Below are 24,110 nucleotides of genomic sequence, written 5' to 3'. Positions count from 1 at the left end.
TGAATACTTGAGGGATAATAAAAACTAACCCTGTATCATACATACTATGTGCCATGCTTTGTTCCAAGCACTTTACATGTATTTATTTACTCACTTAATCCTTACAATAACAGATATTTCAACTGATATTTATGAATTGCACAAAACTTTTCGTTGGAATTTCTTCATATATATAGATTATCCTGGAGAGGACTGATAGCCTTACAGCATTGCATCTGGCCATCCATAAGCACGGTCCGGTTCTACATTTATTCACAGTTTCTGTTATGTTCTTCAATAATTTTATAATTTTCTCAATAAAGTCTTAGACATGTTTGTGGGCTTTATTCCTATGTACTTTATAGTTTTGTGGTGCCCATAAACAGTTTGCATATATTTTCAACTTCACTTCCTGTTGCTTAACCTCCCCACCCCCAGATCCTACTGTCTGCGTTTTTGATAGGTAAGGTGCTCTAGTGATTAATTGTGTGTGTGTGTGTGTGTGTGTGTGTGCGTGTGCGCCTGCGCGTGTGCACGCGTATGATGAATGGTCTTGCTACCTGATCCTGGTCTCTAAGCTGAGTTTGATTAACCCACATAACAACATATCAAGAAAGATCTGAATCTTTCCCCTTTTCCCCTTCATGATTTTTACAAGATACATACTCGTGTCCTGTCTCCTCAATGAGTCTTCAAGCTCCTCAGAGGGCAGTGACCGATGTCTTAGACTCTGCATCTTGCCTGGAGCACATGGTAATTACTCAAAACATCTTAGTGTCACTTTCCCCACAATGGGGTTGTTGTACGTTTTCTTCAGTGTCTTCACTCCACTGAGCCCTCAACATGGCTCTCCCTTGATCGTCAAAATTGACTTCCATACATACAGATGCACTTTCGTGCTGGACTCTTGCCTGTGACCTTTCTGCCAGTAATCCTTCTCCTTTGAGGAAGTGGGAGAAAACTCTTGATGGGTAGCTGAGAGTTCTTTGAAAGGAAATACGTTTGTGAGATGATCTAGTCCAGTTTTTGCAAAAGGTTTATCCATAAAACGTTAGTCGATGAGTTGCTCTGGAAAAAAAGGTTTTGAGCTTAAAAAAAAAAAGCAGGAAGCCCTTTAGGCAAAATTGCCTTTTTGGAGACACATGCCACATTTAAAGCATATTAAAGGAGAAGTTTTATGGTAAAGAAAACAAATTTTGCCTATCCCACTACTTTAAAAAAATTTTTTTTAACGTTTTATTTATTGAGAGACAGAGAGACACAGAGAGTGAGCAGGGAAGGGGCAGAGAGAGGGGGAGGCACAGAATCCGAAGCAGGCTCCAGGCTCCGAGCTCTCAGCACAGAGCCCGATGCGGGGCTCGAACTCACGGACCGCGAGATCATGACCTGAGCCGAAGTCAGACACTCAGCCGACTGAGCCACCCAGGCGCCCCTAACTCCTGTATGTTTAAGTTTTATCATGCCATACATTCTTATATCCTCACCAGAAATGAAAAAAAAATTTTTTTTCTTTGAGTCCTTATACAAAATCAATTGCTATCCATTTATGGAACACTTCTGATGTGCAATAAAAAATGAAGACACTGGCCTTGCTGGACAAGGAAGCTGCAACCCTTATTTTGAGTTGCCCTATTTCCCTCTTCCTATTCCTTGATACTTCTCTGCCCCTGACCTGAATAACCCTGCGTTTTCAGGAGGTGGCCACAGTGTGAGGCAGAAAGAAATGGAAAAGAACACGCCACGCATGGGCGGTCCCCTGAGGCTACTTCTTAAGAAACCAGAAGAGCAGCAGCAAGATGGGGCAGCCTTGACTACGCAGATTGCACACTGTGGCTGTCTGCCCCGATAATATAGACTGGAGGCTTGCTAAGCCAACACTTTCCATCAGGGAAGGAATATCATTTTTTATCCCACTTTGAGGCATCTTACAGTAAAACACATGCACGCACACAAAATGCTTACCTATTAATCACCAACAGCTATATATTAAAAAGGAGGGTTAATTGTATTAGGAATCAGATAGAAGATCATTACTGAGCAGGCTATTAGCTCTGACCTTCCTGGATGCCAAAAGAAAATGGAGTCATGGTGGTTCATACTCCCTCATAGTGTATTCCACTGACCTTATTTCAAAAACAACCAGGTGTTGGGTGTGTGAACTAAGGTGCCTTCAAAAATGTTTTGTCTCAAGAAAGTGAAAGGGAGAGAGCTACAAATCCTAAGAAGCCTGGTTTGACTCTCTGAGCCTGGTCCCCAGGCAGAATAGGCTAAGGTTTTGGCCAAGTGAAATCGCCAGTTCCTTTTAAAAAAAAAAGCAGGGGGTGGGGGGTGGGGAGGGCTAGCACATTGCTCATTAGAACATTCTGCATTTGCCTGTGCGATCTTTTTGCTACCCTGCAATTTCCTGTTGGTTATAAATGAAACCTTTCGAGCTGTTAATGCAGCCTGTGAATTGAAAAAAAAAGCATGTAATTAATCATAGGAGTTGGGGGGGATTCACTAAGCCTGAGTTATAGGGGAGAAGCTGGACAAGGCACTAGGACCTAGAAGGCATCTATCCACCCTGGCAGGAATTTCTTGCTTGGAGCTCAGACAACAAAGGCATAGAGAGATTGGTTTTCTTTCTCTCAGCATCTCCACCCAACCAGCAGAAAACCGGTGAGTGGGGCTTTCCAGTGATTTTCAGGCAGAATGTAACAGATGTCAAACGGGAAAAGCACAAGGCAAAGCGCTTGCTCTAGCTCTTTCTCTTTCTCTCCTTCTTCTTCTCTGAATTTTTTTTTCTTATTTTGCCTTATCCTATCGGATTTTTTCCTAAGCCTCTACCTGGGATTTTCCTTTGGAAAAGTGAGTTTGATGTTCCTTTGTTTTCACTGTGATGAATAATAGTTTAGAGAAATACCACCCCTGATCCTAAAGCAAAGCCAAGTGTTCCTCGCATGCCTGGGGAAATGCTTGCTACTTGTATTGAGGAGGTGGGGTCTCTTACCACTGCAGGTTGTCTGACAGAGACAATGCTGAGCTCAGCACAGGTCATGGTGACATTGGAAGAAAAGGGGGACCGAGCCTGGCAAACCTACTAGACACTCGTCCTCCTTTATCTCCTGTCCTCCTGGTCCCTTGCAAATTTCTCGATGTGGCAGTGTGTAGCAGCTGAGCCCTGCTTGCTTTGTGAGTCCTTTTATCCCCATCTGTGAGATGCATGTTAATAGTTTGGTTCATAGGCTATGGTCACTACCTTTGCTAGCGCTTGAGGCTTCTGTTGTGTTTGGTTTCATGATTTCATTTCTTTCTTTCTTTCTTTCTTTCTTTCTTTCTTTCTTTCTTTCTTCTTTCTTTCTTTTTCTTTCTTTCTTTCTTTCTTTCTCTCTTTTTTCTTTCTTTCTTCTTTTTTCTCTTTCCTTTCTTTTCCCTTCCTTTCCTTTTCTTCTTTCTTTCTTTCTTTCTTCCTTTTCCTTTCCTCATTTCTTTCTTTCTCTTTCTTCTTTCTTTCTTTCTTTCTTTCTTTCTTTCTTCCTTTTCCTTTCCTTTCCTCATTTCTTTCTCTTTCTTTCTTTCTTTCTTTCTCTCTCTCTCTGGTTCAGCAGAAAGGGAAAAAATAAATCTGACAGATGACCATCTTTTGCCTCAGCTAATGCACCTGGGCAATAGACAAGTTTGGGGTGAATTGCCCGCTGTGAGGGCAAAATGCCCCTTCAGTCAGGGTAGAAATACAGAACAATGAAAGGTGTGCTTGTTTCTGAAGGTCCCATATGCTTTTCAGGGACTCATTTGGGAATCTTTCAACAATTAAATTATTCCATTAAGAGGTGGGGCTGCATCGTTGGGGAGGGATCGTGTACATATTAAGAAACAAAACAAAAAAATAAAACGAAAGAAAGAAAAGGATTTTGTGACCAAATGGTGCCAGAGGGGGCGGGGGGAAGCAGAGCTGATAACTTGTTAAATAACTGATTTTTCTAATCCTTTTTTTCAGCTTATTTCTTATGAATGTCGGATAGCTGCACCAGCTTGGTGGGGAAAGGGTTTGATGAATAGCACAAAGACAGTAGCTACTCCCTGGAGGCTGTCCCTTTAAAGGAGAATCCTGGTTTATTCTGGGGGGAGGGGATGCACACATTAGGGTAGGAAAGAGGGTTGGGAATAAAATTAAAACATTCCCCGTTGTAGTTATTTGACAGAGGCACAAAGATTGCTTCCCAAACTGGAGATGCTAACCTCAGCTAGCGCCTTCTATTCTCTTTAAGGGGATCTTGTCAGGCTATGGATTCATTTACAACTGTTAGTCATGTGGGCATGTGTGAGGAAACAGATGCCAGTTTTAATGTATTTAGCCCGAAGTTACAATTTGATAGGAGCCACTGTCAATAAGTCCCAGGATTTTAAGCGATTTCAAAATCCCTCCCTCTCCTCTGTTTTGGAACAGTGCCCAAAGTGCCTCCTTCCCCATCTCCCACCCCAACCCCCCACCATCGCCAGCACCCCCTCAGCCCCTCCTTCTTCTCTATTAAGATCAATATTCCTGCAGGTCAGGGGCAAGCAGCAGATGGGTCACAGGCTTTTTTCGAGCAGTTCTTTTCACAAGCAGCAGATTGCAGAACTGGATCTGGCTAATATTTGAATTCTTTTCTTTTTTTCCCCCCTCCCTGCCCCTCTTTCTTTGCCTCCCCTCACCCCCTTTGTCCAACACTCAGGTCTCTGAGGTTCCACCAAAATATGGAACTTGATTTTGGACATTTTGACGAAAGAGACAAGACATCCAGGAACATGCGAGGCTCACGGATGAATGGGCTGCCCAGCCCCACTCACAGCGCCCATTGTAGCTTCTACCGAACCAGAACCTTGCAGGCACTGAGCAACGAGAAGAAAGCCAAGAAGGTACGTTTCTACCGCAATGGGGACCGCTACTTCAAGGGGATTGTGTACGCTGTGTCCTCTGACCGTTTTCGCAGCTTTGACGCCTTGCTGGCTGACCTGACTCGATCTCTGTCTGACAACATCAACCTGCCTCAGGGAGTGCGTTACATTTACACCATTGATGGATCCAGGAAAATCGGAAGCATGGATGAACTGGAGGAAGGTAATTTCAAGGGTGGTGGCTCTTGGTGGGAGGTGGCATCGTTGGCTATGGTTACATTTCTTGGAGTTCATGGGAAAAAAAATTAGGAATTATGTTTGTCAGAGCACCAGGTCGATGCCGAGACTCTCTGATCCTATAGGCATCGACAGACCATTAGCCATTGCTCTTCATGGCCTTTAGTCTCTGCTGGCGTTGGAGCGTGGATGGCAGTGATAATGCATTGTGCTCATCTGTCAGGGTACAAAGGAAAATCTGAATTGTGTCATTTACTCTGGATCTTGTTCATAGTCAATTCTAAGTAGCATTGAGGCAGACCATGAACTCCTTAGGGCTGTAAAATGAAGAAGGAACTTTGGTTGGGTTAACAGAAAGGTATCCAAATATCCTTTGAGCTGCTGAGAGACTGTGAATTGCTGCGCATGGAAGTAGGCGTCCTAAAAGCAGGACTTCCTGGACATATTCATAAAGGATTATCCTTTTAGGTAAGTGGTCACTGCTCAGCTGTTGCTTCTAAAAAGCCCACTTCAGGGTGTGTCCCTAAGGCTGAGGTCACTGAGAGAAATACCAAAGAAAGCTGTAGGTATGTCTGGTATTTTAATAAAGACTATTCCTATTAGAATAGGAACTGACTCACTGTACCTAAGTCCCTTTAAATCCTCTCTAGAGTTTGGTTCTACAATCGGATTTTATGACTATGTTGCTGAAAACCCAAAAAACCTGGTACCCTCTCAAAAAGCAGGGACATCTCAGCTCTTACCAAAACCTTGCTCATCCACGACGCCTTTCTCTGTGGTTATGTAGAAGATTGATCTTGGGACACGTGCTTAATACTGTACGTTATCAAGTCAATTATATGGTGGATGCCTCCCTATTCCCACTTTTAAATCGCTATAACATGGAATCCGTTTAACTTGACACGGTGCTTTAAAGGACAGCTTCGAGGGACGGTGATCATGCGAATGGCCCTCCCCAAACCCTTTCCTCCACCCCTCTAGCCCCACCTCCTCACCCCTTCCATTCCCTGAGGAAAGGTGAGTTTAGAGCAGGCAGATCTCTAGGGAAGCCAGATTATGAAGCAGCCAACAGGGAATGAGAAACAGCGCATTAAATGACTTGGTGTGGGAGTGCCCCGCCTCTGCTTCACTGCTTCTAGCTTTCTTGTGTTCTTAGACAAAGGAGCATGAGGGCTTCCCTTGCACAAGACCATGTTCTCGCAAGTCGCTGCTGTTTCTCAGGCCAGGTCAAGGGATTTGGGGCTAGTTGCTGATAAGAGACAGTGTCCATACGGCTACTGGCTCTGGGTCTCATGGTTCAAGTCTGAGGTTTTTCCACATAACTGACCTTGAAAAACAATGCTAAGAAGGCTCAGATTATTTGATCGTGTGCCAGATGACCAGGCAGAGGTTAATCTGAGACTTTTTCTGAACATGCAAGGATTGACTATCCTAGCACGTATCTTAAAGGAGAGACAGGGCAAACTAGAAGGACTTGGCCCGAGGTTGAGGGAGCTGTCCAACAGAGTAATTGATAGAGTGTTCATCTTTTGTCACTGTAAAACCCATGTGTCAGTCGAATCTGAGGGGTGCCTCCGTCATAATTTTCACAAACAAAGCACCTTGAATCACCCAGTATGTCCTCATTGCCACTAGTTGTGATTTGTTAAAGGCCATGACAGATGCTAAGGCAGACTTCTGAACCAAGGGACATTGTATTTCGAGTAGGAATTAGAATGTTCTTGTGTCTGATCTAAGAGAAGTGTCATGCACAGATTTCCCCCCCTCCTCAGATCCATTTTTTAACATATCTTGCTCAAGGACAAGCCCTTGATATTGATTTTTTTCCCTAGATGTGTGTGTGTGTGTGTGTGTGTGTGTGTGTATGTGTATGTTTTGTGATAATCTCAGCTCAACATAGATAATAAATGTAATTTTGAAAACTGCACCCTTTCTCCTGACCCTTTTGAGTCCTGCTAGATTGGACTCTTCCCCTGGGTGCATTGGTAGTGCTTCCTGGGTTATATAGAATGTAAAGAAGCCTCACTCGCTTTTATTCATGTATCATCCGCATCCACAAGCTGCAGTGACCTCCCAGTCCTTAGTACTGCTCATTCAGTCAAGGAAATTCTGGGGTATCTCTAAGATAATATTGAGAAATGTGGCCAGCTTTCCCACTGCTGCAGAGCCAGATGGGAAAGGGCACTGGGGATGAGGAAGATAAAGAAGAAGAAGGTTTTTTTCTCTCCTGTTTTGCCCTTTGGAGCTACTCTTCTGGGAATGGAGGGCAGAAGCCCCTCACTTTGTTCACCATTGGAAGAGGTTGAATGAAAGATTAAGAATATTCATGCACACTGTTCCCCAAGAGACTTCACGCTGAAAAAGTTTGGAAAGATCCCTGATGAAAAATCAGAGGCAGCAGGTTCTAGTCTTAGAGGCAGAAGGTTATTGCAGGAAAAGGAGTCTTTGGAATCAGATTTGTTTCCAATCCAAGATCTGCCACCTGCTAGCTGGTGTGACCTTGGGGAAACCATGTAGACTCCCTGAGCCTCAGTTTTTCATCTGTAAAGTGGGAATAGCTGCTTTGAGGATTAAATAAGAAAATGGGTATGAAGTGTTTACTATTATTCCTGGTATACAGGAATAAAGGGTAGCTATGACTGTTGGGTTGTCCTAGTTTATAGCTGGTTAGCTACATAACTTATCGTCACGGTAAATAATGTTCTCCTTTGTAAAACAGCATTTTTGAAGAAAACTGCCATTTTAAGGTATAATTTACACAATGTAAAAATCACCCATTTAGGTGTACAATTCAATGATTTTTTTTCAATTTTAAAATTTTTAAAAAATAATTTTTAAGTTTATTTATTTATTTTTGAGAGACAGAAAGAGAGATAGAGAGAGAGGGAGAGAGAGAATCCCAAGCAGGCTCCACACTGTCATTCCAGAGCCCAATGCAGGGCTTGAACCCACGACCCATGAGATCAATCAAGAGTCAGACGCTCAACCAACTGAGCCACCCAGGCGCCCCTACAATTCAATGATTTTTAGAAAATTTACCAAGTGATGCAGCCATCATCATAATCTAATTTTAGATAACTCTCGTCACCCCGAACAGAAACCCTGTTGTCCATTTCCCTCACTCTCTCCAGTCCTAGGCAACAACTTACCTACTCTATGTCTCCACAGATTTGCTTATTATCTAAACTGAATCATATACCATGTGGTCTTTTGTGACTGGCTTATTTCCCTTAGAAAAGTGTTTTTAAGGTTTATTCATGTTATACCATGTATCAACACTTTGGTCCCTCTTATTGAGGAATAATACTCCATTGTATGTATGAACCACATCTTGTGTATCTATTGTAACATTTGTGTGAGACTAGTAACACCTGCCTTCTTTACCTATCAGGGTGGTTGTGAGGATATAATTAGATAATAGCTATGGAAACGTATCGACAAGGTAAAGCTATAGCTACAAGGTATTATTGTTAATGATGTAAAAAAAATAAAGCAATAATGATGACACTACTGAGGGGGTCAGTGGGATTCCAGAGCCCGTGGGATGGCCAGTGGCTCCCAAACCTGGCTGCCTTTCAGATTCTTTCAGAGATTCAGGAAAATATCAATTCCTGGGTCATACCCCAGAACTATTGAATCAGAATCCCCAGGGCTAGGGCTGCAGAATCTATGTTTTTAACAAATCTCCCCAGGTGATCTTTTAAACTTGAGAAATACTGGATTAGGTGATCCTGATGGTCCCTTTCAGCTAACTACAGTGATGGGAGTTCCTAGGAGTGAAGAAGTCCTTGGTTTTGTTTTGTTTTGCTTTTTTCCTTTGTAGACCTTAAAGGAATAATGGAGCATGGAACATACGGTTTCCAAATGGCCACTTTGTTAAATATTTAGAAAAAAAATAAAATGAAATAAAAAACAATTGGTATTGGTTAATAATCACTCTGGCCTGTTACACTCCTTGTCTAATGCCTCTAGTCTACTGTTTGCTGCTAGATGCTGAAAGTCGCAAGGGTGACATTTTGGACCCAAATCAGGTTATTTATCTCAGCTTTTCCACAGCTCTTTGGGTACACAAGGAGTCTTAGTGAAGCCATGTAGGCTGTGGTCGTATTATGTGTTAGTCATATTCCCAGTGGGTCAATGAATGTGACTCTTCCTTTTGTCTTGCTTAGTCTTTCATTGCAAAATCATTCTCCTTCCCTTCCTGCCCAGTTCCTTTCTCACTTCTTTGTGAGTACCCAGATCAATCTTCGGGGTATTATTTTGAGCATTATTACGTGGAGCATGGGACAGAATATTGACAATTGGGACCGTCTTGCTGGAAATCTGAGTTGAGCAGTGACATCAGTTATGATCCAGACCCTTTGCCATAACTCATTTGAGATGAGATGAGATGAGATGAGATGGAACCACCTTCTCACTAACTTATCCTCTAGCTCCTAAAGCAAGCACATTGCCAAAGAGAAGGATTTAAAGACACCTGGGAGACAGGTACATCATTAATAGATAGGATAATACAATGCGGTATCATTTAATATTTTCCTTCTTGAATGAGGAAGTTCTGGAAAAGAGGAGAAAGCCCAGGCAGAAGTGTTTTCACACTGAGAAAATATGAGTGTATTTCATGTTTTTGAAAATGGAGCCATCCTGAAAATGAAGGGAGGTGGACATAGATCATCTTTAAAAAAATGTTTTTTAATGTTTATTATTTTTGAGAGAGAGAGAGAGAGAGAGAGAAGGGGAGGGGCAGAGAGAGAGGAAGACACAGAATCCGAAGCAGGCTCCAGGCTCTATGCTGTTAGCACAGAACCCGATGCGGAGCTTGAACTCAGAAACCACAAGATCATGACCTGAGCGGAAGTCGGACGCTTAACCGGCTGAGCCACCTGGGCGCCCCGACATTAGATCATCTTGAGCCCATATCCTGTTCCCTTCCTGCCCTTTCAGCTGTGCTTCCATGACTTCATTTCCTTACCCTCTTTCCCCCTGAAGCAGATTGTCAGTTCCAGCAAATTGTCACCTTGCCTGGCCCTGGCTTTCTTTCTAGGCTCCCAATGGGTGGGAAATGGCCCCTGCAAGCTGTGGCAGGATTGGAACCCAGCTGTGTAAAGGTGCAATACACCTCATCCAGCTCCAAGTGCCAGGCAGCTGGACCGGCAGGAAGCACCCAGCTCTGGCAGCAGACGTTGCCGATGTTTGCAAAATGAGAACAAGGAAGCCTTGGTCTAGAGACGCAGCAGCACGTTTGATGTCTTTCCAGTGGTACAAGTGGAGAGTCCTCGGTAGTGGGCGCCTATTTCTTTAAAGTTTAATGACCCTCATAACGTTACCTCCTCCAGCCTTTTGGGGATGGAAAAGAGAAGAAAATTCCTTCTCGTGGATCTTTAGGTCTGGAAGGAACTGAGATGTCACCTGGTGTAATACCTTCAATTTATAGATGGAAAAGCTGAGACTTTGAGATTAAATGATTTGCTGAGGTCACACAGCTCCCAAAGGCCTGATTGGGACTGGGATTCAGGGTCTGACTTCCCAAGTTGCTGCCCTTGACCACTGTAAATATCCTGCCCTCTGGTCAGGGATGTTTTTTTTTTTTGTTTTTTGTTTTTTTTTTTTAATTTTTTTTTCAACGTTTATTTATTTTTGGGACAGAGAGAGACACAGCATGAACGGGGGAGGGGCAGAGAGAGAGGGAGACACAGAATCGGAAACAGGCTCCAGGCTCTGAGCCATCAGCCCAGAGCCCGATGCGGGGCTCGAACTCCCGGACCGCGAGATCGTGACCTGGCTGAAGTCGGACGCTTAACCGACTGCGCCACCCAGGCGCCCCTGGTCAGGGATGTTTGATTACAGGGGAGGCTATGCATGTGTGGGGACAAGAGTTGTGGGAGAAATCTCGGTACCTGCCCCTCAATTTTGCTGTGAACCTAGAACTGCACTAAAAAGTATAAAGTCTTAAAAGGATCCTGCCCTCAGCATGCATCATCAGTGGCACCACGTGGCTTCGCTGGGTGTTGACCATGGAGTCCTACATGTGACTTTTTCAGCAACTGGATACCTCCTCTTATCCAGTAGGAAATTGTTATGTTCGAGGCATGAGACCTGGGTAGTGATCATGTTATATACATGATTATAGCTCAGTTCCAAGATGGCTGCTGCTGCTTCTTTCTTTTTTCTTTCCTTGGGCTTTTACTCCTCCTCTTTTCATCTCCTTCCCCTCAGCTCTTTCTTCCTCCTTGCTTCTTTCCTCTTTCTTTCTTGTTCTCTCTCTATTCTTTCAGATGAGGGCCTTAATGATAGCCATAGCTAGAGTTTCTCAAGTGTTTCCCATGCACTGGGCTCTGGGCTCAGCAGTTTCTATCCATCATCTCATTTGTGCCTCACCACCTTACGAGGTAGGTATTGTTATTATCATTCCCACTTTGCAGACAACTTACTGAAGCTGGGGGAGGTTAGGTAACTTGCTCAAGGGCACACAGCTAGGAAGTGTTGGAGACCCTATTCTGACTGACATCACATCAGCTGCTCTTTTTCCATTACTCCATGTTGAGGCCAAAAGGAGAGAGTGGAGAGACTAAAATGTACTGTTGGAAGGTGCTCAACATAGATTTGGCTGAGAGCTGGGCCCTCTGGAAAGTTCTTGGTGCCATATGATACTATAGCTGTCTGCCATCATGTTCATTTTCATCTGGGGGTGGTTAATCATACTCATAGTTCAGAGGCTTAAGAGGTTTAAGACATGGGAGCAAAATAAGTCCAGAGTCCTAATAGGGCTACACAGCTGACTCTCCAGAGGAGACTGTAGATGAGTGAAATCATAAATATATAGCCTCACACATTTCTACACCACCAGTTGTCAGAGTTTTAAAGTACTTGACAAGTTATGGAAAACATCTGACTTAAAGGCACTAACCTCTTGGAAGGTACCCGTGAATCTGGTGGAGTGCTAAGGCAACGGGCCATCTCGAAGGGTGTGGGGGGATATTGGCTGTGAGTAGATGGGGGAATTGAGCGGGCTCCTTCACCCCTTAAAGTCACAAATTAAAGACCCTAGCCTCTAATCCCTTGGGTTAGGTTGGATTTGCCAGCAAGGGAGCGAGAGAGTTTAGGGTTTCTTTCGACTGAGTTCTTTGACTACTCCATCCTGGGTGTGCGTATGTGCACCACGGGGGAGAGGACGCCTATGTTCACCTACAAACCTCCCCCTGGCCCCCTGACAAGACAGAACACCAATGGCCTCTTGGACTCAGAGCAGTGTTGGAAGCCACTCACCCTTCCCCTTCACAAACACACATAAATGCCCTCAAAGGTGCCCTAGAGAATCTGACTGAATCTTCTCTCAGCACTAACTGAAAAATTTATTAATTAACATGACTTAAAGGATTTGGCGCTGCAGCAAAGCAATCAATATTTGCAAAAGGAGGGAATTATCAGCCCGGTGTTTCTGAATGTCCCTGCATGGTTCTCCCGCTGAGACCAAAGGAAGAAGAGCCATCAGTCCGTAATTGTGTGTAATGCTTTCTTTGCACTGGCTAGGGTTGACCCACTTATTTATTTAGACTTGTTACTGATGAGTTAAGCCTGATTAACTCACACTAGTTTTCTGCAGCTTGACCTCTGGATGAACTTCTATATACCTTCAGGCTAATGTGTTTTACTCAACAAATTCAACCTTTTCCAATACTCTCTCCTCCAGGCTGAGCCTACCTCTCTTCCTCTTTTCTCCAGCTTCTAGTCCCAGGTGTCTACTCCCCGCCACTGCCTTGCCTCTGGCCCCGGTGTTCCTTCCGCTGTATTAGTCATTTCCTGTAGCCCAAGATAAATGTGAAAAGTACACTAGATTCCTCCGATCCATAAATCTAGCTGTATAACATATTCTTACATCTCCACCTCCTTACTTGTGGCAGCCAAGGGTGAGTCCTGGTGAAGAGAGCCTTGAACACACAGATCTAGTGTGTAGCATTGGGGAAGATGCAAAGACGAGGGGTGGGTGGTAGAAACAAGGGAAAGTATTTCTCAAGCAACAGCTAGATTTGCAAACATAAGCAACGGGGTGTGTGTGTGTGTGTGTGCGCGTGCGCGAGCACGCGCATGTTGTTCTTCAGGCAGTTTCTCCACTTTGATGTGGAGGTGAGCAGTAGAGGACACAATTGTACATATATATATATATGTATGTATGTATATGTATATATATGTTTATGTATATGTATATATATGTATATGTATATATATATATATTCACCACATACATACGTTTCACATTTCAATATTCCACTGCTTAGCCACATACTCTGTGCAAAGGACAATCTGGCTTCTTGGCAGGTATGTACTATATGCCCAATGTACAAGGATACTTGGGTCACTTTAACTTGGGATAAACTATTAATTTTGAAAGTTCTCCCTGGTTTATAATATAACCATGGAATGTGGCTATGAGTCCAGAAATAGGACAGGAACATTAAGAAATAGAAACATGTTGGGGCGCCTGGGTGGCTCGGTCGGTTAAGCGTCCGACTTCGGCTCAGGTCATGATCTCACGGTCCGTGAGTTCGAGCCCCGCGTCGGGCTCTGTGCTGACAGCTCAGAGCCTGGAGCCTGTTTCAGATTCTGTGTCTCCCTCTCTCTCTGCCCCTCCCCTGTTCATGCTCTGTCTCTCTCTGTCTCAAAAAAAAAAAAAAAAAAACCATGAAAAAAAAAAGAAATAGAAACATGTTAAAAACACTCCAGTAATGCCCCTGAATATCAACAAACATCCTAGAAATTAACATAAACATTTCAATTGCAATAAAATCGTATCAAACTCTACACTCCGGATGGAAACAAATATACTAGAAATGAACATAAACATTTCAATTGCAATAGAACCGTATCAAGCGAGATAACCCTGCTTGTTAGATTATACTTAGATGTATGGGTTCATTGTCCTTAAAACCCTTAGCTTTATAGGATTTTTCAGCTCTTGAATTTGAATGATCCAAGTTTTAGAGAGACAGCCCAGTAAGAAATTGTGCCTACAGTTGGCTATTATCACTGTATCTCCAAAAGCCCTACTCCGAGGTCAATGTGCATTAGTTTGGTTAAAATGGTCCACATATCGGCTGTTGAACTAATCACCACTTATTTCTTCCCTTAGGGGAAAGCTATGTTTGCTCCTCAGACAACTTCTTTAAAAAGGTGGAGTACACCAAGAATGTCAATCCCAACTGGTCTGTCAATGTGAAGACATCCGCCAATATGAAAGCCCCCCAATCCCTGGCTAGCAGCAACAGTGCCCAGGCCAGAGAGAACAAGGACTTTGTGCGCCCCAAACTGGTGACCATCATTCGCAGTGGGGTGAAGCCTCGGAAGGCTGTGCGTGTGCTTCTGAACAAGAAGACAGCCCACTCTTTTGAGCAAGTCCTCACTGACATCACCGAAGCCATCAAGCTGGAGACCGGGGTTGTCAAAAAACTCTACACTCTGGATGGAAAACAGGTAGGTACTTTTTTTTTTTTTTTTAAGTACTCTTCTTCTCAGTTGTTCTAAATGCCTGGATGACCATCCTGCACCTCAGGCATCATTTCTGGTTGGGGTCTCTTCCTCCGCCTCCCATCATCCCTACCTGATATTTCAGGTATCATTTGGAAGAAAGGTCTTTTCAGCAGACAAAACATTGGACTAGAAATCTGAGGCTTTGAAATTCAATCTGCTTCTGTCTCATCAAGTAGGATGGTCACTTAGCCTCAGCTTTCTTATCTGCTGAGTAAAGGACGTAGAACCTAGATCCTACACGTTCTTATAAATCTGAATGTGGCTGTCACGTGATGCAACCTTGATCACTCAATGCATATGCCTAGAAATGAGATTTGCCGGCTCATTTCTTCTTAGATGGCCTTAGGTTGGTATTCAGCATCCATTGTGGTGAAAAGAGGTTGAAGTAGCCCTCATGTTCTGTGAAAGGACTCGGATACAGGGGAAGCACTGAAGTCTCTGGTTCCTTGTCTTTGCCTCACACTAGACCACATTTTTCCTTTCTCCCTTTTCCGTGTGACATGGCTGTCTTAATTTGGTTCCACTGATGGTTTTGTGTGAGAAAGGGACTATTTCAGGATCCTAAAATTAGCCCAAGAAAGATGCTGCCATCTGTTCCTCTCCAAATCAGGTTCTTCATGTCATTGGTTATGCTACTAAAGTGCCACCTATATTAATATCTGGGAAAGAATGCAGCCAGGCGTCTCCATCAGACAGATGCACCATTCTCTTGAGCATAGGGAGCTGTAAATGTATGACAAAATATGTTCCAAGAGAATTGGAACAGTGGCTGGTTCTGTTAGCTCTAAAGAGAATCCTGGTCCCCCATGAGAGAAGACAACTGCGGATTATTATTGGTCCGTACTCTCTACCTTCTTAAAATACCTTTGGTGTGTACGCAATTATATAGATTCTGAAGAAGCAGATTCACTCTCCATCAGAATGACTGATGAGTGTTCAAATGCAGAACTGTGTCTCCTCCCATGATTTCTGACATATACTGAATGCTGCAAGAGTTTAAATCTCTGGTAAAACTCAAACTCACATATTTGGGAATGTTTCTAAATTTGTGACTTTTACATGTTCCTCATTCTGTGATCTGAGTGATACCTGGACGCATTGGTTGAATGTGATTTGTGTTTGTTGTACCAAAGCAACGAATTTACCTGCCATGGGAAAAGTCCCAACTCCAAGTATCTCTTAAAGAGGATCTCTTTCCTGAGGACCAAGTACATAATAAACATGAGCTTCCTAGGAGCAGGTGGAATCATTGGACACCTCATCTTGGGGAAATAGAAGCCAGGGGTTTTAGGATCATTGGATCTTAGCGTTGACAGCGACCTTAGAAGCCATGACATTTAATCTCCCACCTATGGCAAGGATATACTCTGCAACCATTTCAACTTCATAAGACAGCCTATCCCACTGTTGAAAACCTGTGATTTTTAGAAAGATTTTCCTTATATCGGGCATAAGTCCACATCTCTATACCTTCAGCCTCTTAGAGTAACGTGTGACAAATACAAATCAAGGACTTAAGACTGAGATTCAGAAGACCTGGTTTTTATTGTAATATTGCAACTCACTATGTGACCCTTGGGCTAATCACTTAACTTTCCGAAGCCTCCCACTTCTCTATACAAGGGGGCTGATGACATCTGCCCTACCCATGCTCACAGAATTCACCTGAAGATCAAAAGAAATAATGGATACGAAAGCACTTTGTAAATTAAAACACAAGATGTAAATATGTATGCATACGATTCGCCATTAAACCAGGTATGTCAATTGCTAGACAATTTAGATATATATCTACAAATGTTAGTTCCTTTCCCTCTACTTTCCCTCCATCATTCTTAGCACAAATTCTCAGCATTTTATGGAGTTATACCACACCTTGGCATTCTGTGGTTGCTCTTAGTGGTAAATAAAGCCACACCTCCACCTCCTACGTGAGCAGGCTCCAAACCTGTGATGGGTGGATTTTCATCCTACAGCAGGCCACACAGAACAGCAAGCTTTCTCCAACTCCTTCAAGCATTGGCTCCCATTTCTTTGGGGAACACAGGATAAAATGTTAGTGTATGATATAGTGTGTGTCCCGAAACATCAGAAGCAGTGCTCAAGGGAATAGGACAAAGCTTTATCAGACATCAGTACCTCTGAATACAGTTCCTTCTCCTTAAAATGTCTCTTTCTGCCTGCTTGGACCCCTGAGGGTTGTCTTTTAAGGCCTGTTTCAAATATCATATTATCCCTGAAAACTTCTCTGTCTTCAGGTTCTTGCACCTCTGTGCAAGGTTAAAGCAATCTTAACCTTTTTTTTTTTTTTTTAAATTCTCAGTTCTGATACATTGTGGAATCTCTATAAATGTTTGTTGATTGAACAGACTGACATAAAGCTATTCTACCTTGGCCTAGGTAGATGTTCTGAGATGTTCTGAGAAGCCCTCTGCGTTCAGTGCCCCAAACACCATCTTTAGGTCTATCAGAAAAGATAGGAGGCTTCCAAAGGAGTGTGTATTCCCCCTGGGGAGCTCCTATTTGTTACTTACGTGGAAGTCATGGCAAGTCATGGCAAGTTAAGGCAACATTTCCCAAAGTATATTCTAAAAACTGTCCCCATCTCCTGCTCCCCAGCAGCTTTTCATAAAAGGGTTCTGCGGTCAAATAATGTTGTGAAATGTTGCAAATTATAAGCCCTTCTTAGATATTCATGGTGCTCATTGGCACATTAAATGTTCTGAGAAGTCCTGCAGAAAGGAAACCAATTTAATTAAGACCCACGATTTCCCCAATTTTATTTAACCACAAACACTTTTTTTTTTATGGGATATACACGTATATATTCTGAAGAGCACACTAGGAAATGCTGTTTACAGAAGATGCTGAAAGATTAGGAACTAACTACCCTAACCTCACTGGTTAGATTGGTATGCATGGGGTAACCCACAAATCAAACATTGTTGTGTGGTTACAGAAAGGACATTAAATAACAAAATTTGGGGGTGCAGGGACAAACCTACTAATTACAAAATAGGTGCTGAGTATACTGAAAGTTAGCCAAACTCAAAATCTTGGAGCCCAGCCCATTCCCCAATTCTGGTGATGACAGCTCTAATGTTAACACCTGTCAGTCACTTTGATTACTGGTGGGTATTCTTACTGCTTGGGAATATGATCTTACTCAATGCAGGCTGAAGGCACATGTGTTGCAATGGTTTGGATGCGCTTGGATATTCCATGTCTGTCTTTGCCTAAATGTGGCACTAGGCAGAAAGGACAACGTATGGTCAAGGCTATTTGTTATGGAACATTTTAATCATGAAATCAAGGCCATCACTTGGATTTGGTCTTGCTTCAACTGGATCTCAGACTGACAAAAAATCACGTGGTTTTCTCCCCCTTTGTTTGAATAATGATCAGTTAAAACAGCCCAGTTGATTATTCCAGATTTATTGTTGCTTCTGCTCTTCTGTGTACAGTTTGGTTGATTGGCTCATGCTGATTGACAAGAAATCTACGGACATGGCTGTCATCTCTTTCTTTCTGTTTTTATTTTGGATGGCTTTTGGAGCCCTTGGTCTTTTTAGGGCTTATGTTTTTCCAGTATAGAAGACAGATTTCCTGACTCATTGCCCCTGACATATTTGTGGTCTGTGTAGACAGAGGAACTAACCATCATCAGTACAAAGGGGTCCCAATTTATTCCTCACCTCAATAACAAGTTGCTAATGAAATGAGGAGTCGGCAGGGTCCTTGTTAATCTCATGGGCTATAATGGATTTCTAGGAGGTCAGGGAAAACATGAAGGGTTAGATGATGATGCATATTAACTCCCAGATGAGATTGGTTTTTTTTTTTTTTTGATTCTTTGGCAGCTGGAGTGGTTTTTGCAGTGTGTTGACAAAATTATCCAAATATTAATTTTCATGGTCAAGCCACACACTTATGCTTAAAGATCATGGATGTGTAAAAACTAGAACCCAAATTTCTGGTTCACTTGGTGGTAGTACTAGCTCAGTAACCTAGTCTTAAATTCATTTGTTTTAAATATTGTATTTATTTATGTATTTATTTATTTATTGAGAGAGGGAACAAGGGGCAGAGGAAGAGCGAGAGAGAGAGAATCTTTTTTTTTTTAATTTTTTTTTCAACGTTTATTTATTTTTGGGACAGAGAGAGACAGAGCATGAACGGGGGAGGGGCAGAGAGAGAGGGAGACACAGAATCGGAAACAGGCTCCAGGCTCTGAGCCATCAGCCCAGAGCCTGACGCGGGGCTCGAACTCATGGACCGCGAGATCGTGACCTGGCTGAAGTCGGATGCTTAACCGACTGCGCCACCCAGGTGCCCCTTGAGAGAGAGAGAGAGAGAGAGAGAGAGAGAATCTTAAGCAGGTTCCGTGTCCAGCACCGGGCCCAACGCAGGACTATATCTCACAACCATTGAGTCATGACTTGAGCTGAAATCAAGAGTTGAACGCTTAACCGATTGAGCCACCCAGCACCCCCCAGCCTTACATTCATTTCTGTAAAGCATAGAGCATGGTGCTTCCATTGGAGATGCAGAGCTTTAATAATAGACTTCTAGCTTTTTGGCATCTTAATCAGGGGTGCAGCTGGTTCTCACACCATCCATATTCATGCTGCACTTATTGGCATCTCTGGTCTCAGTTTTGTCCACATGCAGGGTCTGTGCAGTCAAAGATTTATCACTGCCTCAAGACACGTGCCTAAGGGCTAAGTATGCCCTTTAGTATTTGTGTTACCTTTGTTAGGCCCATTTTCAATTGGGTGAATTTATTTTATGTCTCTATATCTTTCTAGTACCAACTACTTGGAGCAGAATTTTAGGTCTCAGAAAAATAACATGAAAGGGTTTTAGGCTGATTCCAAGGTGACCCATAGCCTTGGAAGCTAGAACAGGAGTTTTAAGACATGTTTTGAACCATAAGATGATGAAATAGGAAAATGAGAGCACAGAGGATGTTGGAATGACTGTTAAGTATTCCAGAAAAAACTTGTTCCGTCTTGCTATACTAAGTAACTGGGTGCTGCAGGCACAAAGGGAATCATGGGAAACACAGGAAGACAAGGTGGATTTAACCTTGAAAATGTTGAGTGCATTTCCCAAGGTGAATGTGTTCTTACTTTGCCTGTGTAGCCAGGTTTTCTCTCCCCCGCCCCCATCATCTCTGCCCCCTCCAGCCACATCTGGTCTTACTTATATTCCCTGGCCTCCAGTTCTCCCAGAGCCAACCTCTCTTTCCTCCTAGTGTTATGACCCTTTCAGTCAACATTTGGCTCAATAGAAAAAGCCACGTGGCCGTAAGTTATGCCCCAAGAGGGAGGTCATTTATCATTGACCTCTTGAGCAAATCAAGGCTGGAAAGGTGATGTTTGTATTACCAAAAGATCCCCCTCCCCAATCTTCCACAGATTCAATTCCTGGAGACAGGCTTTGAGAGGATTGGCTTGGGCATGAAGTGGAAAAGATCAAAGATAGGAAGCCAGGCTCTGTGAAAGGAGACAGTTTGCAAACTACCTTGCCATTTGTAATGGCCTTCAAGATGCCTCACACTGAGGTAGATTTTGTACTTTAAAAGAAGGCATATGATGGAGGTAGCCAAACATCAAATATACTGTCCATCTGGAAAGAAAGGACAAAGCATAGGTTGGCAATTGGTTATTTCTTCAGTAATTTATTCTCTTAGAGTTGTATTGTTGAAGAGATGCTCTTGGCTCTGAGCAATGATGGAGGTGGGGCCTGGCCATTTCAATCAAAAGCTTTGGCATAGTATTCCAGTCTCCCACACCAACTAGTCTGTCAATATCCAACATTCAGCATATAGAAGGAGCCCTAAACTGGGATTCAGAGACCTGAATTCTAGTATCCACTCTATTCTCCACTGTGTGACATGGGGCCAATCATATCTCTTCTCCGGGCCTTAGGTTTTGAGATAAGTACATGACCTTCAAGAGTACTTCTAGCTCTCTGATAACAGAGTATTCATCTCACAGTGTGGTTTCTGTCTAGATATTTTTCACCAAGCCACTACTCTTCTCAATGTCCTTCCACTCTCTGTGCTCCCACAATCTCCAATGTAATGTACTCACCTTGGTGGAGATGTTGTTTTCTAGGATGGTCCCTATGGTATTTGCACAGTTCTTCTATTCAGAAGATCTGAGTATAAAAGATCTTACAATTTCTGTGATGGCATTACTAAAGAATATTTTTGAGCTTGTAATTTTGATTTGACCTCTTTTTCTCTCCAACGGATGATATGAGGAGTAGAGGGTGGAGGAATCATAAAACAAAACAAGATAAAAGCCAGCTTGCTAAAATTGTGACAGGTGGTTGACAGTGTCATTATTAAGGTGTCTCCACCACAGTGGTGCTATTTTCAATGCTAGGAAGGATCATTGCCAACATGGGGTTTGATCTGGGGATGCAGACTATTCCATTACCGGCCATTGAAGTAACTGGCCTCTTGACCTTCACTCTTTATTTTCATCTTTCTCATTGTCAGTCCCTCAAAAGGGCAAGAAAAGCATTGCCCCCAAATACAGATTTTAAAATACCCTTACTGAGATATAATTCCCATATCATACAGCTCACCTATTTTAAGTGTACAATCCAATGGCTTTTAGCATATTCACAGAGTTCTGCATCCATCACCACAATCAATTTTAGAACAGTTTCATCACCACACACACACACACACACACACGTACTACGCCCTGTAGACATCATGCTCCAATATCCAGTCATCCCATCCCTAGACAATCTCTTATCTACTTTCTATCTCTACAGATTTGCCCATTCAGGACATTTAATGTAAATGCAATCATACAATTATGTGATTTATTGTGGCTTATTTCTTCACATGGTTTCAAGGATGATCATTTTGTAGCATAGCAATACTTCATTCCTTGTTATGGCTGAATAATAATCCATTGTAGAAATATATCTCGGGGCGCCTGGGTGGCTCAGTCAGTTGAGCGTCCGGCTTTGGCTCAGGTCATGATCTCACAGTTTGTGGGTTCGAGCCCCGCATCGGGCTCTGTGCTGACAGCTCAGAACCTGGAGCCTGCTTCGAATTCTGTGTCTCCCTCTCTCTCTGCTCCTCCCCGACTCATGCTGTCTCTCTCTCTCTTTCAAAAAAATAAATAAATAAAAACACTAAAAACATTTTTTTAAAAAAAAGAAATATATCTCATTTTATTTACTAATTCTTAGTTGACGGCTATTTGGTTGTTTCCACCTTTTGGCTATTATGAATAATGCCGCTATGAACATTCATGTTCATATTTTTATGTGGCCCTCATTTATCTTGGGGAAATACCTGGGAGTGTTACTGCTGGGTTACGTGTTCAAATTTTTAAGAAACTGCCAAAATGTTTTCTAAAGTAGTATCACCATTTTTCATGCCTATCAGCAATATAGGATGAGAATTCCAGTTCCTCCACATCCTGTTAACACTGGTTATCAACTACCTTTTTATTAGGGTCATCCTAGTGGGTGTGCAGTAGTATCTCATTGTGGTTTTCATTTGAATTTCCCTAAGAACTAATGATATCAAATATTTTTTCACATGCTTATTGAACATTTGTATATCTTCTTTGGAAAAAATGTTTGTCTAGATCCTTTGCCCATTTTTAAGTGGAGTTCTGTTTTCATATTATTGACTTATAAGAGTTCTTTATATATTCTGGATACAAGTCCTTTATACATATGTAATTTGCAAATATTTTCTCCCAGTCTATAACATGTCTTTTAATATTTTAATGACTATCTTAAATTTTCAAAGACATTGTTTTCATTCTGATGAAGTTTAATTTATGAATTTTTCTTTTTTTAAATGTTTGTTTATTTTTTTGAGAGAGAGAGAGACAGAGTACAAGCAGGGGAGGGGCAGAGAGAGAGGGAGACAGAATCTGAAGCAGGCTCCAGGCTCTGAGCTGTCAGCACAGAGCCTGATGTGGGGCTTGAACTCACGGACCTTGAGATCATGACCTGAGTCGAAGTTGGATGCTTAACTGACTGAGCCACCCAGGCATCCCTATTAATTTTTCTTTAATGCAGTATGCACTGGTATCCTATCTAATAACACTTTGTGTAACATAAGGGCCTCGAAATTTTCTCCCATGTATTCTTCTAAAAATTTTACAGTTTTATCTCTTATATTTAAGTATCTGATCCATTTTACGTTCAGTTTTGTATATGATGTAAGGTAAGGATCAAGGTTCTTTTTCGTTGTGTGTGTTGGGGGACATATATACCTAATTTTCCCAGCAGCATTTGTTGAAAAGATAAGACAGTTTTTTAAATTTGATTTTATGTTTTTATTTTTAAAAAATTTTTTAAAGTTTGTTTATTTTTGAGGGTGGTGAGGGGGCAGAGAGAGAGGGAGACACAGAATCCAAAGCAGGCTTCAGGCTCTGAGCTGTTAGCACAGAGCCTGATGCGGGGCTCAAACCCACGAACTGTAATATCGTGACTGAGCTGAATTTACACTTAACAGACTGAGCCACCCAGGCACCCTTAAATTTGAATTTAATATGACACCTAGAAATAGCAGTGGCCCATATCCTCATATTTGGGGGTACCCTGGCATCAAAAGTTATCAGTGAAATACTCTGAAGTTTTCTAGAACTTCCAAGAACCGTGGGTATAAACTAACAGCATGGAAGTTTCTCCTGTATAGATGTTCTGAAATACTCCAAGGCCACTGCCATAGCAATGGGACAGGCTAAGGCTCATTAAGTAGAAAAAAACCAAGAGGACTTGATAAAAGAAGTTAAAAGGAACCATTGTTCCTTGGTAGTGTTCACCACCATGCTAGTGACTACTGACGTTCTCATCCAAGACCCATCCAAATGTGCTTGTCCCATGTCCTATTTCTTTAGAGTGTTACTAAGCAGGATTGGGGCAGAGAATGTAGGGGAAGGCCCTGAATTGCTTGGGTTACTTTTTTTCAGTAATAGCTTAATTGAGATATAATTTACATACCATATTCTTCACCTATTCGAAGTGTACAATTCAATGATTTTTTTATAAATTTTTTTTTTTCAACGTTTATTTATTTTTGGGACAGAGAGAGACAGAGCATGAACGGGGGAGGGGCAGAGAGAGAGGGAGACACAGAATCGGAAACAGGCTCCAGGCTCTGAGCCATCAGCCCAGAGCCTGACGCGGGGCTCGAACTCCCGGACCGCGAGATCGTGACCTGGCTGAAGTCGGACGCTTAACCGACTGCGCCACCCAGGCGCCCCTCAATGATTTTTATATATGTCTATAGATATGTGAAACCACAAGCACAGTTAATTTTAAAGCATTTTTATCACCTAAAAAAATCTTGTACCTTTTAGCTACCACCCCCTACCCCATTCCACCCCTCCCTGCCCCCCAGCCCTATGTGACCACGAATCTGTTTTCTATATCATAGATTTTCCTTTTCTGGACATTTAATATAAACAAGTCATACAATACGTAGTTTTTTTGTGACTGACTTCTTTAATACAACATGT

General features: G+C 42.5%; 1 protein-coding gene across 5 annotated transcripts in view; it reads left to right on the top strand.

Moving 5' to 3' along the window:
• The first annotated feature begins 2,492 nt into the window (after positions 1 to 2,492).
• DCX (doublecortin) overlaps positions 2,493 to 24,110 on the top strand; it is a 114,029-nt gene continuing 92,411 nt past the window's right edge. For 2 of the 5 annotated variants that reach the window (XM_045471223.1, XM_045471222.1), the window contains exons 1-3: positions 2,495 to 2,637; positions 4,674 to 5,059; positions 14,201 to 14,541. In XM_045471223.1, the coding sequence (XP_045327179.1) occupies positions 4,696 to 5,059; positions 14,201 to 14,541 (705 nt within the window). In that variant the 5' untranslated portion in view covers positions 2,495 to 2,637; positions 4,674 to 4,695. Of the gene's footprint in view, positions 2,638 to 2,685; positions 2,827 to 4,673; positions 5,060 to 14,200; positions 14,542 to 24,110 lie in introns of those variants that run through there. The other 3 variants (XM_045471219.1, XM_045471221.1, XM_045471220.1) reach the window with 3 other exon arrangements.

This window comes from Leopardus geoffroyi, chromosome X, assembly GCF_018350155.1.
Source record: "Leopardus geoffroyi isolate Oge1 chromosome X, O.geoffroyi_Oge1_pat1.0, whole genome shotgun sequence".
In the NCBI taxonomy this organism is placed as follows: Eukaryota; Metazoa; Chordata; class Mammalia; order Carnivora; family Felidae; genus Leopardus; species Leopardus geoffroyi.
This window is presented reverse-complemented; position numbering and strand designations above follow the sequence as displayed.